Raw genomic sequence first — 15,840 nt, forward strand, 5'->3', positions numbered from 1 at the left:
GAAACTGTGATGTGTCTGGAGAAGCTCAGTGTTACCTGTACCTCTCACATCTCTGCTGTGCCTTAGAATAACGCAGTTACTCACTTTCTTCAACAGACATATCCAAGACATCCCCCAGGACTCGCGTCTGCTCTGATACTTCTTCCAAAATGCTCTCCTGGACCACCTGGGCTACATTGGGTGACCTCAGTTTCTGAAATGCAACATGCTTATCTTAGCAGCTGAAACAAAGGCAGCACCAAGCTCAACATGAACAAGTTTCTCAGACTTGAACTTCTAGAAGTCTGTGAGAAAACACCAACTGCACTCAGATGGCCTCTTTGCGCATCACAGCGTGGACAGGTCACTTCTGAGTGCAAAGCTGCTCAGCAGAACAGGTTGAATAAATCATATTATGCTGGAACAGGCTGTCCAGCATTTGACATTCTTCTCTGTCCTCATCCATTGACAACTGCAGCAGATCAACACCAACAGCTACACCATCCCCTGCTGCACACCCTCATCCCAGGCAATACTTTTGAGAACAACAATGTGCTTGAGTAGTATAACTGAAATTGAGGATTGAGGTCTCAAAGGGAGATAGGAGTTTTTTCTTGATCTACATACTACCAGCAGTAGCAGTTTCTCATTAATTAAAAAAATTGATCACCTGTTATTGATGCATAATTCAACCCAAATCTGTCCCACTGCATTAGCAGCCTGCTTTGGGCACAAAGGTGTTATTTAGAGCTTCAGCAAAGCCCAGAGGCTGAAAAAAATCCAGCAGCAACATTTTGTATGACATGTTCTGTGCATACACACGTACACATGGCATTTTTGGGACTCAATTTCTATTCTGAGTCTTTCTGCTCTATAAAAGAACCAGCTACATATTCACTTCTGTCTGTTACCAGAACCAACAATTACAACCAGTACCCTGGAAACCCACAGGCTACTCCTTACCTGCAAAAGACCTTTGCACAACTTCAGATGAGTTATCAAGAGTGTGTCTAAGTTGTCATCGCCAGTAGTTACGTCTCTTGCTTCTGCTCCTGTGTCACAGCTCGGGGACTGAAGCGTGCTGTCATTGTACGTGCTGTTGAGATGAGGGAAACAGAAGTTAAAACATGACCTCAGCAGCAAACGAATGTGAAGATGTGTGGTCTCAGCAGCAGCCTTCAAGCAAGTTGCAAGAGTACAAACCAGGTAGCATTTAACAGATAACACCATTTTTTAATCACATTTAAGACATTTTCTAAACACAAGGACTTTATTTCTACAACTCATTCCAGAACAGCAATAGCAGATCAGGTGATCCCACGAAATCCCATTTTGGAGAATCAATACTAGGAAAATCAATACACTTCAGATAACGTGAACTGAGTTGCTGGATCATTTGCAGTGTGTCAACTGCAAAAGCAGCACATAGAACAGACAAATCCCTTTGTGTTCTCCCAGCTTGATGATACCGTGAGTGTAGTAAGTCTCCCAGGATCAGGTTTATAGCTCTGGAACGTAAGTTTCAGTGCTACACCACTTGCAAAATGGAAAGCAAGAACAGGCAGAAGAGCTCTGTAAGTAGCTCTCTCCCTCGCTAGCACAGGGCTGCTCAGCATCACCCTGATAAGCCCAATTCCCGCAGTCCCACGCATTAGGCCTTCTCCCATCCCCTGCAGGTATCACTCTGCAATGTTTTATCTAAGTTCAGTTTAACTCTCCTGCTATTTCAATCTGGTAGGTATTCCAAATTATGAATCTCAGAGTATTAAATAAAGGTTTCTGTGCTGGATGTTTACACAAACAGCTCTGCGCAATCGTTACTTCACTGAGTATCGTGTATCAATAAGTGCTGCTGGGATCAGCTCTCATTCCCCCTTTCCCTTGCCTCCTGTATCGCAGGGCTGCAGATACATACCCAATACTGGCTGTTCTTATGCTTCCAAATAACGAAAGCTCATCAGCACTACAGTCGGCATTTAAAAAGTCAAAACTTTCCAGTACTGTCTCCACCGTCAAACTTTCCATAGATGAGTGTTTGTGATGAAGCGTCTTTAGCTGTTGAACAAATGAAAGGTAAAAGATTGTTATTTATGGTTATCAAGTCATTTTGCACAAGTTCTTTGCTGTTTTTCAAATCATTCCTAATAACAAATCAGTTTGCTTTTCTGATTTCATTCTTTACAGATCAGGAAAGTCAGCTCTTGGTACTGCACTCTGATCCCAAAATAAGATTGCTAACTGAATTCAAACTATGCTTCAGTACTTCTGTCTGTCTGTCTCTTTGGATTCCCGTGCCTGTTAAATTTGGTACAAGAGCTGATTTTCTCTGCATCTTCCACCCTCAGTGCAATTGTCACTTATTCCCCATTTCAGATCTAGAAGTAGCAATCTTGGGGCTCTGTCAGATTCCAGTGTAGCATCCAAGAACTTTGCTATCAGTACTGGATTTCATGGGGTGTGCACACAGCACGGGAAGGCCGTCTCCGAGAGGTGCTGTGCAACACAGCGCTCCTGCAGAGCTGGCTCTCCAAGCAGCCTTTCCTGAGCAGTGCCTGACCTCTGGTGGCCAAGCTGGCTTTGTGGGAACATGCCATCAATGCACCATTAAGTCAAAACCACTACAGTCATGGAACTTCTACAGTTTCAGGAGTCACAGGGGAAGCTACAGCTACACCATCTACCGAGGGTAAAACACTACCATACCTTTAATTTATCCCTTAGGGATGAAACCTGGTATTCCAATTTCTCCAGCTGGGCTTTCCCCACATCATGTAATTTCAGTAAATTTAAAACTTCAAGAAGAGTCTTATCAAGTGACTTTGTACATCCATCTAGTTTTAGGCTATTTGCAGCATTTGAGCTTTTCTGACTAATGTCTTCTTGCTCTGTCAGACGGCGACTTCTGGTCTGGTTGAAGGAATCTCTGCTACCTTTGCGACGATTCAGAAAACTAGAGGGGTGATTTGGAAATCCATCCACACATGGAGTCTTCTTCAGGATATCTAGAGTTGTGTGATTTGGAAGAGGATGCTGTTGTTCTTCAGCACTAGACTCTTTAATAATCACTGATGGCAACATCCTGTGGTCCAGAGCCGGAGTTGTGTTTCTGGATTCTGTCCCTTTCTGATCCTCACTGCTGAACGAGTCTGCCTCACTTGTCTCTGCAGGATGGTGAGTTTTGTTCCTTCCAGGCACATTAAAATCACAGGCAGCCAAGTAGCTCAATATGCTGGGGGTCTGAGCTTCATCACTTACATCCCCTTGGTTCTGCGTTTGCTGCAAAACAGACTGCAGCAAACAGATTTGTAAGTAAACACATACATAACTGAAAAGCATGAGACACCATCTAAGATGGAGAACTCGGATTTCCTGTTCTTGGAAACACACACACACACACACACACACTGATCAAAACCACAGGGCTCTCGTGCACAAAGGAGCTGGCCAGCACAGACTGGACAGAAGAAACTATCAAAACAAAGTACTAAGAGCCCACTGGATGAAGGAAGCAGAGCAGTAGTGACTGTGTTTCACATCTTTCAGATGAGTGTTACCAAGACAGCTAAAAAAATGGTTTCTGGACAAAGAACCTTGCCAAGCAGCTGTCAGGTCACATCAGCTCAGGACAGAATGTGAACATACTGGTTGGAGGAAATGTTCATTTTTAAGAGTCCAACATACCCTGTACAAATAACAGACCTTTCTGAAGAAGAATGCGTATTCTGCTGCCTTGGTGAGGCAACACCAAACCTGACTTAGACTTGATGTTAGGAAACATACATATGATGTTACCGGTATTTGATATGTATGGCAGAACTCACAGGATCACATAGAACAACCATTAAAACAAAACCCTCTTGAATGAATGAGAAGGGATGGGGTTTTCTTTGCCCCTGGGCTCCACTTGGCAGAAGGTGGGGTGAGGAAGAGGAAGGCCTGTTTCACAAGGCACCTCTATGGCACCATCCTGCTCCATGGCTACTGACACAGATGGGTTTCTTGCTTGATTCCCACTGCAGACTGTCACAGCAGGTACCCACACCTCTACCATTCTGCCTGCCAAGAATATTTGGCATGTTTTTTTCTTGTACAAAATCTGAAGTGCACCTCAAAAGAATAGGGGTTAAAAGAAAAAACAAACAAACAACAAAGCCTCAAAATAAACTGCAATGGCCTTGGAGTGCTACACTTCTACATTTCTAACGTTCTTCAATAGTCTAATCTAATCCAAAAATTGAGTCCTAGGTCCATCCTATGTGTTTCGCTTTCCTTGGCGTACTCACCAGGTAGTATTTCTCTCTGAAGCTGGGAGTGTTTGGGGGGGTCCAGTTGTACAGCGAGCTCTTCCTGCTACCCACCGAAAACTTGGCAGTGCTTCCAGGTGACAGAAACAGGTTCTCCGTGTCAAAGGGGCTGTAGCAGAAGACACAAAGGCCCAAGTGTCAGTAAAGCACAGGGACCTTTAGCAGCGTGAACAGCTGCCAGGATTTGAACTGCGACATTTAATAAACAACACAGGGAATGAAAGGAAAGAGACTGCCTCTCTGCCCAGTACCCGTGATTGCAGCAGCAGAGAAAGAGGTAGGTGAAAAGGTTGCCTATTTTACACGGAATTCTCAGCACCCTTGAGACAGAGACCTGTGTCTTTGGAAGATGAATCCAACAGCCCCCAAGCCTGCAGTGCTCCCCATCTCGCCACAGCCCCGCACCGGCAGGGGCAGAACGGGCTGCTTGCTGACAGCCACCGGCACACCGCACCGGGCAGGGAGGAACATTGCACACTGTACATGTAATAAAGGAAAACTGTCATTAATTTCCCTGCTGCAGAGCACACACCACCTGGAAAAGCCACTAAAAAAGGTTCATTATCCTTTGAATATTAATTTGATTTTTCATTATCTTTCAAATATTAATAAACAACGCCTTTGGCTGGCAGAGGAAGCTTGTACAGTGGTATATGACGAGTTACATGGTCCATACAGTCATGGATGAGTCCAGTTGTAGCCCCAGGGGACACTGGCTACGGTCTACAGGAGTTGGACAAGTCCTGCTCTGAAGTCTTCCCAATTACCTACCATTCATTTCTCAACTGCTTTGCAATGCAGTCTAAGGAAACTTAGACAAACTCTGTCCCTTGACACAGCTCAGCTGACCGGGAGAGGGAAAACATACTGAAAGTTAAGCAAAGCAAGTTTGTTCTTTTCTGTATGTTACTTTTGTTCCCTACTGATATGTCTTGTAGCACCAAAATAAAGTTTGTTCTTCCACTTAAATGCTGGCATTAAAAAAAAAGTGAATTGTACGTAACAATTCTAGTCCCATAGAGAGGAATATAATGACCAAACAGCAGGATAAAGTCAGCTGCACTTAGCTGTACAATATAGAAGTCTGAAAAGATCCAAACAACAACGAGGACTAATCAATTACAGGGAAATTAAGCCCTGGTCTCTAGCAGAAATTGAAGAGCAGAGCTCCAGTTCTCTCCAGCTTCTCGTGTTGCACGGGGACAATTCTCAGCAGCATCCTGCAGCAATCCAATGCACCACTGTCCTCCTCAGCACGCAGGGAACGCTCTGTGAGCTCGTCTAATACAGGTTAATTGGCTAAATTAACCAGTGTCACCCAGCTGGGGCTCATCAAACAGGCCAGTTCCATGGAGTCACATTAACAACCATCTGCATTGTCTCACTATGCAAAAGATAAATCAGGTTTCAGACAGTAAGAGCCTGTTTGCCAGAGCCTGCTATGTTTACTGATGGAAGCAAATTACTCTCATCCATGATGTTCCTTTAAGAAGAGTCACAGGGACTCATTCCTCAGATTTTTCATTTTTAGCTTTTAATATAGCAATGCGGTAATGCAAAGTGACACTTTGGAGGAAAGGGATGGGAATAACAAGCTAAATCTGTTTTGCCTCTTTAACAACTACTAAAACCCTGTAGCAAAATGCAGCTATTCAGCTGCCCTCCAAACAAGAGCACGCGCTCTGTTACTGCAAGAAAATGAGAGCGCAAAGCAAAGGGCGAAAGAAAATCTGAAGTCTGCTCTCAAGCATCTATTATCTCTTGGTTGTAAGCTCTTCGGGCATGATCCATCATCTTGTTCCACATTTGTACAGCAAACAAAACATCATGCTGCGAGAGATCTACGAATCCATCTCTCTCAGCATCTTGACATTGACAGAAGCCAGTAGGGGATATTCAGGGGAAAAGCATAGGAAATAAGTCAAATATAGTAGGCTTTCCCCAGACACATGCTCAAATTTGAGGCAATCCATAGCTTACATCTGTCATGCACCAGACTTTACAAGCAGACTATTGCCTTTAATTGTCACATGCTTTCATTAGTTAGTCTAGTCACCTCCTGAAATCACTGAGAGAAAAATCTCTGCACAGGTCAGGAGCATGGAGAAATTTAATTACTTAACTTTAAATTGTGGAAAAAAGTACTCTGACTGGGGGGGACTATCTGTGCCTGCACTGAGAGAAACAGTGGCAAATCATTTCCTTTCCACATTCCCCACAGCAAATGTCTCTAAGCCTGTACAGTGTTATCCATCAATACCTTTTCAAGGCTGAAAAATTCTATTAAAAAAAATAAAATGTAAGCAGCTCCACTTTTCTGATCGTCTTGGTTGTTGCCATTCCATTTCCACATTGCCAAACACACTGGCCTTTGGTTATGACTAATTACAATATTGGCACTAAACACACAACACTACAGTGCCATCATTGGCCAAGACCAGCATCAGCAAACATAACTCCCCTTTAGCTTCCCTGAGCACCAGTGCAGGACTTCAGTGCTCAACCCCAAAGCCCAGCTTGAAGGGGTTTCTAATTCCTCAGAGCTCACGTTTCCTAGGTTGAGCCTCCCACAGCAGCAGCTTGGCACCCGCGCACGGTCAGCGGTGCCTCAGCCAGCACTGAGCGTGGACTCCAGGGAGACACTGCTTTGTCATAAGCACCAAAGCTGTGGAGGGATGGAATACGTGAAATTTCTACCGTTTCCCTCATCCTGCTGCATTTCTCTGTTGGGTGTGCAAGGAGGACACTTCTTGGTTTTTGTTCAGAGGAACACAAGTCATCAGGCAGAGAATGTAAGAGCTGAACTAAATCTGGTTTTCAGCCCTGTGGGATCCACCCTCCTTCCTTCCACTGCCAAGACTGTGCCCTCATCACTCTCCATGTATTAAGTACTACCAGGACAGAAGGGCTCCTGCTGGACAGACCTGTTTGAATCCCATTACTGAGCCTGTGAATCCAGACTTACATTAACAAAACAAAACATTCTGGTCAACTGGATTGGACTCCCCATTAACAGAGATTTCTTTCCCTCCCCAATTGAACACAGGTGAACACACCCATACAACTTTAACAGTGTGATCGTTGTTAGGTTTCTACTCCTCATTAAAGCATAAGAAGCACTGGCATCAAGGTTAGTACAGCTTATCACAAATCTAAGCTATGAAACACCACTTCCACCAAGAGCACACAGCTGCACTGATGGACCACTGCTTAAAGCTGCCTGCACCAGTAACTACCTATTCACAGAACTTTTCATCTATAAGAGCAAGACTGTCCGTAGTTACGTATCAAGAAAACCCCAGACTTTCTTTTTTTATTCTCCTTTAAGGTTTTTTTTTTGTTATTTATTTGTTTTCCTCCTCCACAAACTTTGTGAGGCCAGCACACACTCAAAGCAGGCAGAAACGACAAGAGTGGTTCTATACGGATGGTACCCTCAGATCCCAGTACGGGGTGTTCACTGAAATTCTGAAAAGAGAATACAGGCTTTCTCTTTGTCCTTCATGGGAGAGAATTCAGACTGCTGTTTAGGTTGGCAAAAAAACCCAAAGTCTTCTGCCAAACTGGCCAACAAAGCCGTTTTGCAACAGGCCCCAACTCATTCACACTCCTCATGGCATAATCTATAAAGGAGCTGAAGGAACTTTTGTCAGAGCCCAGAAGACTAGTGGCCTGTTTAAAGAATATATACATTTGGAAGTGGAAGAGTGATCCACACTTGGATTTCTCACAAAGCAGATCTAGACTGAAAGCTTGCCTCTCAGGGGAGTCTGTGCAAATGAGATGGATTTGTTTAGTTATTCTTAAATCAAAGGGAAAAGCAGCTGTTATTTTGAGTGCTCTGTCTTTGCAAACAGAAACACCCTGAGTTATCACCATGCAATTTCTCCTTTCTGTAAATGACTTCAGCAAACAGGCTGTCAAAGAGAAGGAGCCTGCCAGTTCTGTGCAGAAGTGCTCTGGAGAGTCCACTTGGTACGATACCAACACATTTCACGGAACTTAAACACAGCAGAGACACGCAGACGGAGATTTCTCATACACTGAAAAATTCCAAGTGGGATTAACTCCCAAGGCCAGCACGTCACCACTAGCCCTGCTCGCAGCTCAGCTGGGTGACGCTTGTCCCAAATGCCACAGAAATGCTCATCTTGCCAGCCAAAAGCTGCACTTCGAGCTGCGAGCTACTGCAACAATCCAGCAGCAACACCATTTAGATAGTATTTTTCTAGAAAACGTAGTCACAAGTATAATTTACTTTGAAGATTTAGGCTATTATCTGAGAAACTACACAATATCCCAGAATAGAAAGGGATTTTCCTCATATAGTCATTTTGGAAGAACAACCTCTGTGCATAATTATTTATACAAGTCATCGACAGTGAAGAAAGGCAAGCAAGTAGATCCAGAAAAAAGTACATGAAATGAATCTATCTATGAGGTGCCATTTCAGTGGGTTAAGAAAAGATTTCTTCCAGACTCCACTACGAATGTGCTGGCTCTCAGCACAGCACTTCCCCTATTAGGGTAAAACAAGATTTTACACCTAGTTCAATAAAGGAAGGATATTTCCTTCACTGCACAATTGTAGCTTCTGAAGACTTCAGGCTTGAAGTCAATGAAAAAGGACTTTCCCTATAAGAAAAGCATTTCTGCAAGAAGAGTCCTTTCGGCTCTGAAATTGCATATAGAGTTTTTGATCATTTTATATCCAGATTAAAAGCAGTGCAAGTTTTGGTGGTGTGCACTTGTTGCAAAGTGAGACAACAAATAAAGGTATCAGACTTCACTGGGGATGGTATAGGAGCCCATATACCCTCCCTACCCCTTTTCTCTCCTCCTTTCCTCAATATTAAGATGTATGAATGTCAAAACAGAATATTTTAATTTGCCTTCATTTTAAAGGGCTGCCATTTCAAAAACTAGTTAAAAACAAAAATATCTGTTTCATGCAACTTGCACCACCCTCACTCCAGTTTTTGATAACACTGCCGTGAATGTTTCTGCTTTCGGATTCCAAAGGGCACAAGTAAGAGGAATTTTCATAGGACACAGAATGCAAGATCACAGCAAGCTTCTGGAATGAGGCTTCGTTGCTCAACTAATTAGTGGCTCAACTTCTCAAATAAGAAACAGAGGCCTCAAAAGTCTCAGAGCAGCTGCAGCAGCTCAGCAGAACAAAACATATACTGATGCCCATTGTTAGATCTCCAGAGGACAAAGTGTCATAACCAGGTGCAGGCAAAGCTCTGCCATGCGAGTTTATATATCTCATTGACTTAGAGCAATATGTGTGTGTGCTTGAAAACAATTTTCAGATGCTGTTAGCAAGACTCATGTTTTGGCCCAATTGCATGTACAAGACAACAGTAAGTTTTGAGAACCACAGCGTACACGAAAGACATTCAGAAAATAGTATGCTGATCAATAAAGCCTTTTTTTTTTCCCTCAGTCCCAGAAATGCAGCCTGAAAACTGTTTTTCAACAATTCAAGAGGAATTGCAACTGGAAAGCTTTGTGGTATTTCTGCTTTTGGTTACTTTACCTTAGGGGCAGGGAAACTTTCCTCTTACCAAAAGATCTGTTTGGCAGACCACACACTCACCGCATACAAGCTTTTTTATTTGGGGCTAATTTTGAAGAAAGCAAGAAACCAGCATGGCCAGAGAAGAAGAGTTGTATATGCCTGAGTCACAGGTGAGGCAAAGCTTCCTGCCCTTCCTAATCTGAACACTCTTCAGTTGTTGCTTTTCTTTGAGAGTGCCTAGATCCATAAGCCATCACAAAGTGGCCTTCCAAGAAGGTCCTTATCATGGAGACACATTCAAATGCCTCTTTACCACACCAGGTTGGGAAGAACTGAGGGCTGCAGTAAGCCTGCTACAAAAGCACAAGTGAAGAGTGTCAATTGTTTAATTGGGCACTTCACTGAGGTGGCCAGATTTAACCCCTGGACAGTAATAAATGGAAACAGCTTAAAAACCTTTGTTGAAGACTCTCAGTATGGACCTACAGTCCCATAAAGCAGAAATAACAGTACTGTCTCAAAAAAATCTATGGTGGCATGTCTAGAGTACAAAAGAAGTTCCAGTGCAGCATCCACAAAAGAGAGAATTTGCTTTTAATAACACAGTAATCCACTACAAAAATTTTACAAATCATAAAACAATTTAACAGGTCATATGTTCCATGAAAATACTCAGCTCTTTTAAAAGTGCACCTGCAACCAGGCTTCCCTGTAGTGCACAAACAGGCTGTGTGCCGATAACTCTAATCCTAGTGTAAATAAGGAAGGTGCCAAGTCTTTGGTAAAGCTCCCTTTTTAACAAGTTGTGGTCCTGTAATGGTGATTGTCCTAAAATTTCAACTATCGTTTTCATTGTGCCTACAAGTTGCTATTTGCTGTTTCTTTTCACCATCTTTAAGATTATTGTTCATGTTTTATAGATGCACATACATTGCGTGGAGCTAGACTTGAGTGTTCATTCTGAAGAGCAGTAAAAGCCTGCTGGTGAGTCCATGTGGCCATGGCTCTGGTAACACCAGCACAAAGAACCAAAGGGGCACAGAAATAGCTTCTGTCCCTCCCCCTGCTCCCTGAGGACCAGTTCCAGAGTCAGAGACCAGCCCAGGAGCCGGGGCTGCTGTGAGGAAGCGTGTGGCTGCTGCCTATCCTGCCCCTGCTCTGCAAATAGAAAGAGGACTACGATGTTGAATGCTACTAAGTGACAGACTTAGGAACCTTTATTTCAAATTTCTAGCTCCAGTTTTTTTTCATTAAAGCTGTACTTACTTCCAGAGGACCTCCAGCTGTAGCTTGATGGTGCCCAGTTCAGTTATATCCACAACAATCGACTGAGGCTTGGTTGTAAAGAAGTTTATGCTGTCACATGTCACAATACCAACTAGAATAGTGGCCAGTCCTCGCAGCTCAGTCACCTGCAGGGACAAACATACCGATTTTCATCTTAGCAGACACTCCTAAGCCATTTTCATGGAAAGGAGAACACTCCAGGCTCAGATCTGCTCTGAGGCTCACAAACTTAAAACCTTGATACTCAATTCTGGGCTTCTAAACTGTTGAGAGCCAACGTCCCCACAAGGACTACGCCACAGATGGCTGGAAAAGAGGAAAGGAGTCATATGAGTTGGAGAGCGACAGCTGTTCAGCACTTCTGACAACAGAATTTGGTAGACTACGAATTTAAGAAAAATTAGTCTGAAATTTGGAAATTCTAGGTCTGGTATACATACAAATAGTCGTCATTTCTGTAGACAAGCTAGACTCTGTACTATATTGGAACAATGCTGTCATCAACGTACATATTACAGAGAAGTAGATCAGCCTACCTACACTAGACTACTGCAGCTTTCAATTGCCTAAAGGATCTGGGAGCACAACTCTCTGCATCCATCGTGACCTCCTGACTGTCCTCAGCTCAGCTGTGGACCCAAATCAGAACTTGTAAGTGGCAGCTCTTTGAGTTTGTTATCAGTGTGGTTACAGGCCTGTGTTTTTTCCATCCTGGCACTTTGCTTCTTGAACTATTTAAAAAAAAAAATCTAGTCAAATATTTGCTATAAAAACACACTTCCAATTGAAGATCAAGGTGTTCTGGAAGCACATAAAGCATCAGACTCAGCAGAGAATTTTAGCACAAGTGCCTAAAAGTCCACTTTGGGAATTAGTTACATGCTTACATCTCCTTTAAGAGCTGGCAGAAGTTTTGTTGCTAGGATCCTCTTGGAACACTCTTTGGCACTTCAAGCTTTTTTTTAACCTACATATTCATACTGAGTGAAGATTATTAAGTATAAAGTGGAAAGAGCAGGAGGGTATGGAGAACTTTAGTTAGTAGATTTTCATAAGCTGACAAAAAGAATAAAACTTGTCTTTGTCATACAAAGTAATACAAGTTTTTACAACTATTATGGGAAAACAGGGGTCTGAATTAGCCTCTCACCTGATCTTCATTGTGCAGTGGCAGCAAAAAAACACATTATAAGCACATTTCCAAAGGCTGCGCTGGCAAGATGCCAAAGAGTCTCTCCTATGTAACCCAGTTGTTGCTGCCAGATAGGAGGGGAATATTGCAATAGCTGCTTTCACACAGCTGCCAAAACTTGAAGCCCTGGACTGGCACAGTTTCCTGGTAGAATAGGATCCAGCACAGCCTTCCATCTCAGCTCCTTTTAGGTTGACAGGAGTCGTGCTGCGGAGTCCAGCTCCTTTTAGGTTGACAGGAGTCGTGCTGCGGAGTCCAGCCCACGCGAGAGGCCAGACTGCAGTGGGAATGGTGTTTAAGGATCAACTCCACCTGCTAGGTAAATGCCAGAACCAACACCCAAGGCAGCTGCACAAGGATCTTCATAAAAACTACAAGCTGCTCCCGAGGGGCACCCACAACACGGTGTCTACGTATCACAGGCCACTAGCACTGGTCCCTTGATACGACCTCTTCTGAGGGACTTCAACAGAAAAGTGTCAGAACTCCATAAGAAGATACACAGTACAGTTTGTCCCAGCATATCAATGCCTATGATTCTTTGCAGATATGGAGCATCACCGGAGTAAAATGTGATGAAAGAATCTGCAGCGCACCCAGATAAATGGCCATTTCAACTACACATTTGAAACATACACACATTTTTTTCCATATACATATTTCTTTTTCAATTGAGAACAGAACTTCAGGTACTTAATATTTCATGCGAGTGACATAATATATACAGAAATATCTTTTTGTCTCCATATCTAAACTTCACCCTAGAAAATCCCAGATATTGATCTAGAAATTTGGGGTTAAAAGCAAAACAAAACTAGAACAACCACATATACCAGACTCCAGAACACAAGGAAGCAGATGCACAGATACAGTTACAAGTGCCTGGAGGAAAGGTAAAACAGAAGTAGATGTCTGTTCAGCAAGCAGAACATTGATTAACTGCTATTGTTGCACGGCTAGGGAAAGAAAACTACTTAAGAATTTTGACAAATGCTCGGTAGCCTAACAGGTAAGTAGTATGGCAGAAGACCTGTTAACCCATTGATTTCAATCCAACCATTATACACCACACCTTGATTTCGAACTTCTCATGGAGATTGGGTATAAAAATCTTCTCTTCCTCATCCCATGTTTGGCTGTCATCAGTCTCAATCTTGCCTTTCAGCCTCCATTTCTGGCGCCCCAGTCGCACAAACACCTAGAAATCATGAAGAAAAAAAGGATGTTGGGTCAACATATCCCAGAACATTCCCTTCAGTCCACAGGCCTCATGCTGTTCCCAGTATTGCAGGTGCAAAGCCGTTCCTTTGATGACTATACATTTAGGAACTTGGCTAAAGCTAGAAGACTGGAGGTGGGAATTCAGGTTGCTGGTTTTAATACCTTAACTCAGTGCCAAATGACACATCCCACCCATTCTAGAAGAACTGCAAAACTATGTTGCATAGCAAGGGTAGCAGCACTGAAATACAAGGCACACTGGAATTCATTTGGAACTGTTACAAGTAAGAGAGGAACCCAGCAAGATACCAAGATGCATTCAAATCACATCAGGGGCAATCTTCCAAGAAACAGGCAGCAATTGTTACTTAATTTTGGGCAACTTTGGAAGACAAAGACCTGACAAGTTGGTTTTGATAGATAATCACTGCCATATTTTAAATCCTCCCATAACACTTAAATCCAATCTTTCCCTCCTCTGTCTCAGAGAGCAGAGTAATTAGTGGATATGCCAAAGCACTGTTCTCAGCAGGGCGATGCATGGCTTTATCATAGGCTGTTTCCTGCTCCCCTTCTGTATGTTGCACTCTTGCTCTCCCGTTCCTCTAACTGCAAATTCACAGCATAAAATAAAGGACAAAATGAATTGCTGCATACTGCACCTCGTACTGGTCCCCCGGGCAGAGACGTGCAAACCCCACCAAGCCTGAAAAGAGAAGGAAAACTCCTAATACTTGAAGATTTTTACAATGCCCCCACTGCCCCAGCTTGCAATAAATAAAGCTACGATCAGGGTAACAGCCTTTTACGCTCAACCCCGTGCAGAAGCTGTGCCACCAGCCCAAGACACTCTTACAAGGACAAACTTTGAGCTGAAGAAAGAAAGCTTGTGAGCTTTTATACTCAGATACAGAATACCAGTGCAGATCTGGTTTACAGTGCTGAAGCAAACAAGTTTGCTAAAACTCTGTTTAGAGCCTGATCCAGAAAGCCAGTGGAAGAAACTGACACCGAATAAATGCACGCAATGGATCAGATCACTACATGGGAAACCCAAAAATCAATTGATCAGCCTTTGAGGAAACAAGAAAGCAACGTACCTTTCATCTTCAAGTGAAACTCTCCCAAATGGACCTCCAATGCCCCTTCTATAAAGCACATGTCCTAGAAGAAAGACTGAACAGTCACTATGACTGGGAAGCCACCTTCCCCAACACACCATTTTCTTATCTCATCTTTAAAGGACTCTGGCTTTTTTCTTTGCCACTCCACAGAAGAGTGGAGCCCGTTTTGTGGAAATAGCATAGCTTATTCATTATTCTACTTTCATCCCATTATTTCCACTGGAATTCATAATGGACCCCAGAATTAAAACAGAAATTCAAAGTTTTTTCACTTGTCTTTGTGAATACATGAACACAAGCTGAGGAGGGGCAAAAAAAGGGCATCAAATTCAAGAGCTTTGCCTGCAAGGTATTTATCTCACAAGTTTCAGTTCACATTCTGTACCTGTATTTCGTTCACACGTTAGGTTTTCAACCTGCACCATTTAAAAAAAAAAAAGCCAACAGCAAGTCCTAGCACATTTTTTGCTATGGAACAGTCAGATCTTTGTTACATGTGTGTGGTATTTCCTACCTCTGTGCACTCTTGGAAGTTCTTGTAAAGCTCCACAAGGCTCTCCCTGGACGCTTTGGTGGAAGGAGACAAGGAAAATGCATGTTTCATATTCGCAGCCCCATCGCGCAGTCTGCACTGGATACAGTAAGCTTCATAGAGTTCTTCTACCTTTAAGATTTGGGAGGTGGGGGAAGAATGAACAAGAATTACCCTAGTAGTTTTAATGTTTTGGAAAGGAACATCAGCAGTCTTCCCTGGCAAAAATAACAACTAAATCTCATTATCATAGTATTGCAGAATACTGCAACTCCTGCATTTTACAGACTTGAGTGCAACAGTTTGTAGACATTGCTGGAAAAAAAATGCATGGGATATTGAGAAAAAGCTTGCTCTGACTTGCTCAGACTAGAAGGAGTAGAATAACACTGTTTATGGAAATATTACTGTGGGAGTAGGAAACTGATTCCCTCAATACGGCTTAAAACACCTACACCTTTAGCTATGTCAGAGGAAAGATGCAACTCCTTTGGAAGCAGACAGCAGAGAGCAGACGTGTGCTCCACAGAGCTGCCCACCGGGCCCCTCGTGGGGAGAGCACACACAGCTTCCCACAGCAGCATTTGCTGAACAAACTCACAAACTGGTTTCACGGGCAAACTCAGGTTGGGTAGCACCCAACATTCTGTCTGAATAGAACCATTCAAGAGCAC

The 15,840-nt window shown here is 43.1% G+C and overlaps 1 protein-coding gene across 11 annotated transcripts in view; it reads right to left on the reverse strand.

Annotated features, from left to right (window-relative positions):
* The window catches only part of RIPOR3 (RIPOR family member 3), a 51,540-nt gene that overhangs the window by 6,381 nt on the left and 29,319 nt on the right, over positions 1–15,840 (reverse strand). For all 11 annotated transcript variants that reach the window (XM_080354852.1, XM_080354856.1, XM_080354849.1 and 8 more), the window contains 10 exons: positions 15,149–15,298; positions 14,611–14,674; positions 14,173–14,216; positions 13,362–13,487; positions 11,077–11,222; positions 4,263–4,392; positions 2,683–3,267; positions 1,895–2,034; positions 943–1,075; positions 85–193 (listed from right to left, as the gene is read on the reverse strand). In XM_080354852.1, coding sequence (XP_080210978.1) covers positions 85–193; positions 943–1,075; positions 1,895–2,034; positions 2,683–3,267; positions 4,263–4,392; positions 11,077–11,222; positions 13,362–13,487; positions 14,173–14,216; positions 14,611–14,674; positions 15,149–15,298 — 1,627 coding nt within the window. The remainder of the gene's footprint in view (positions 1–84; positions 194–942; positions 1,076–1,894; positions 2,035–2,682; positions 3,268–4,262; positions 4,393–11,076; positions 11,223–13,361; positions 13,488–14,172; positions 14,217–14,610; positions 14,675–15,148; positions 15,299–15,840) is intronic.

The sequence above is a fragment of the Nesoenas mayeri genome (genome assembly GCF_963082525.1).
Source record: "Nesoenas mayeri genome assembly, chromosome: 16".
Taxonomy (NCBI): Eukaryota; Metazoa; Chordata; class Aves; order Columbiformes; family Columbidae; genus Nesoenas; species Nesoenas mayeri.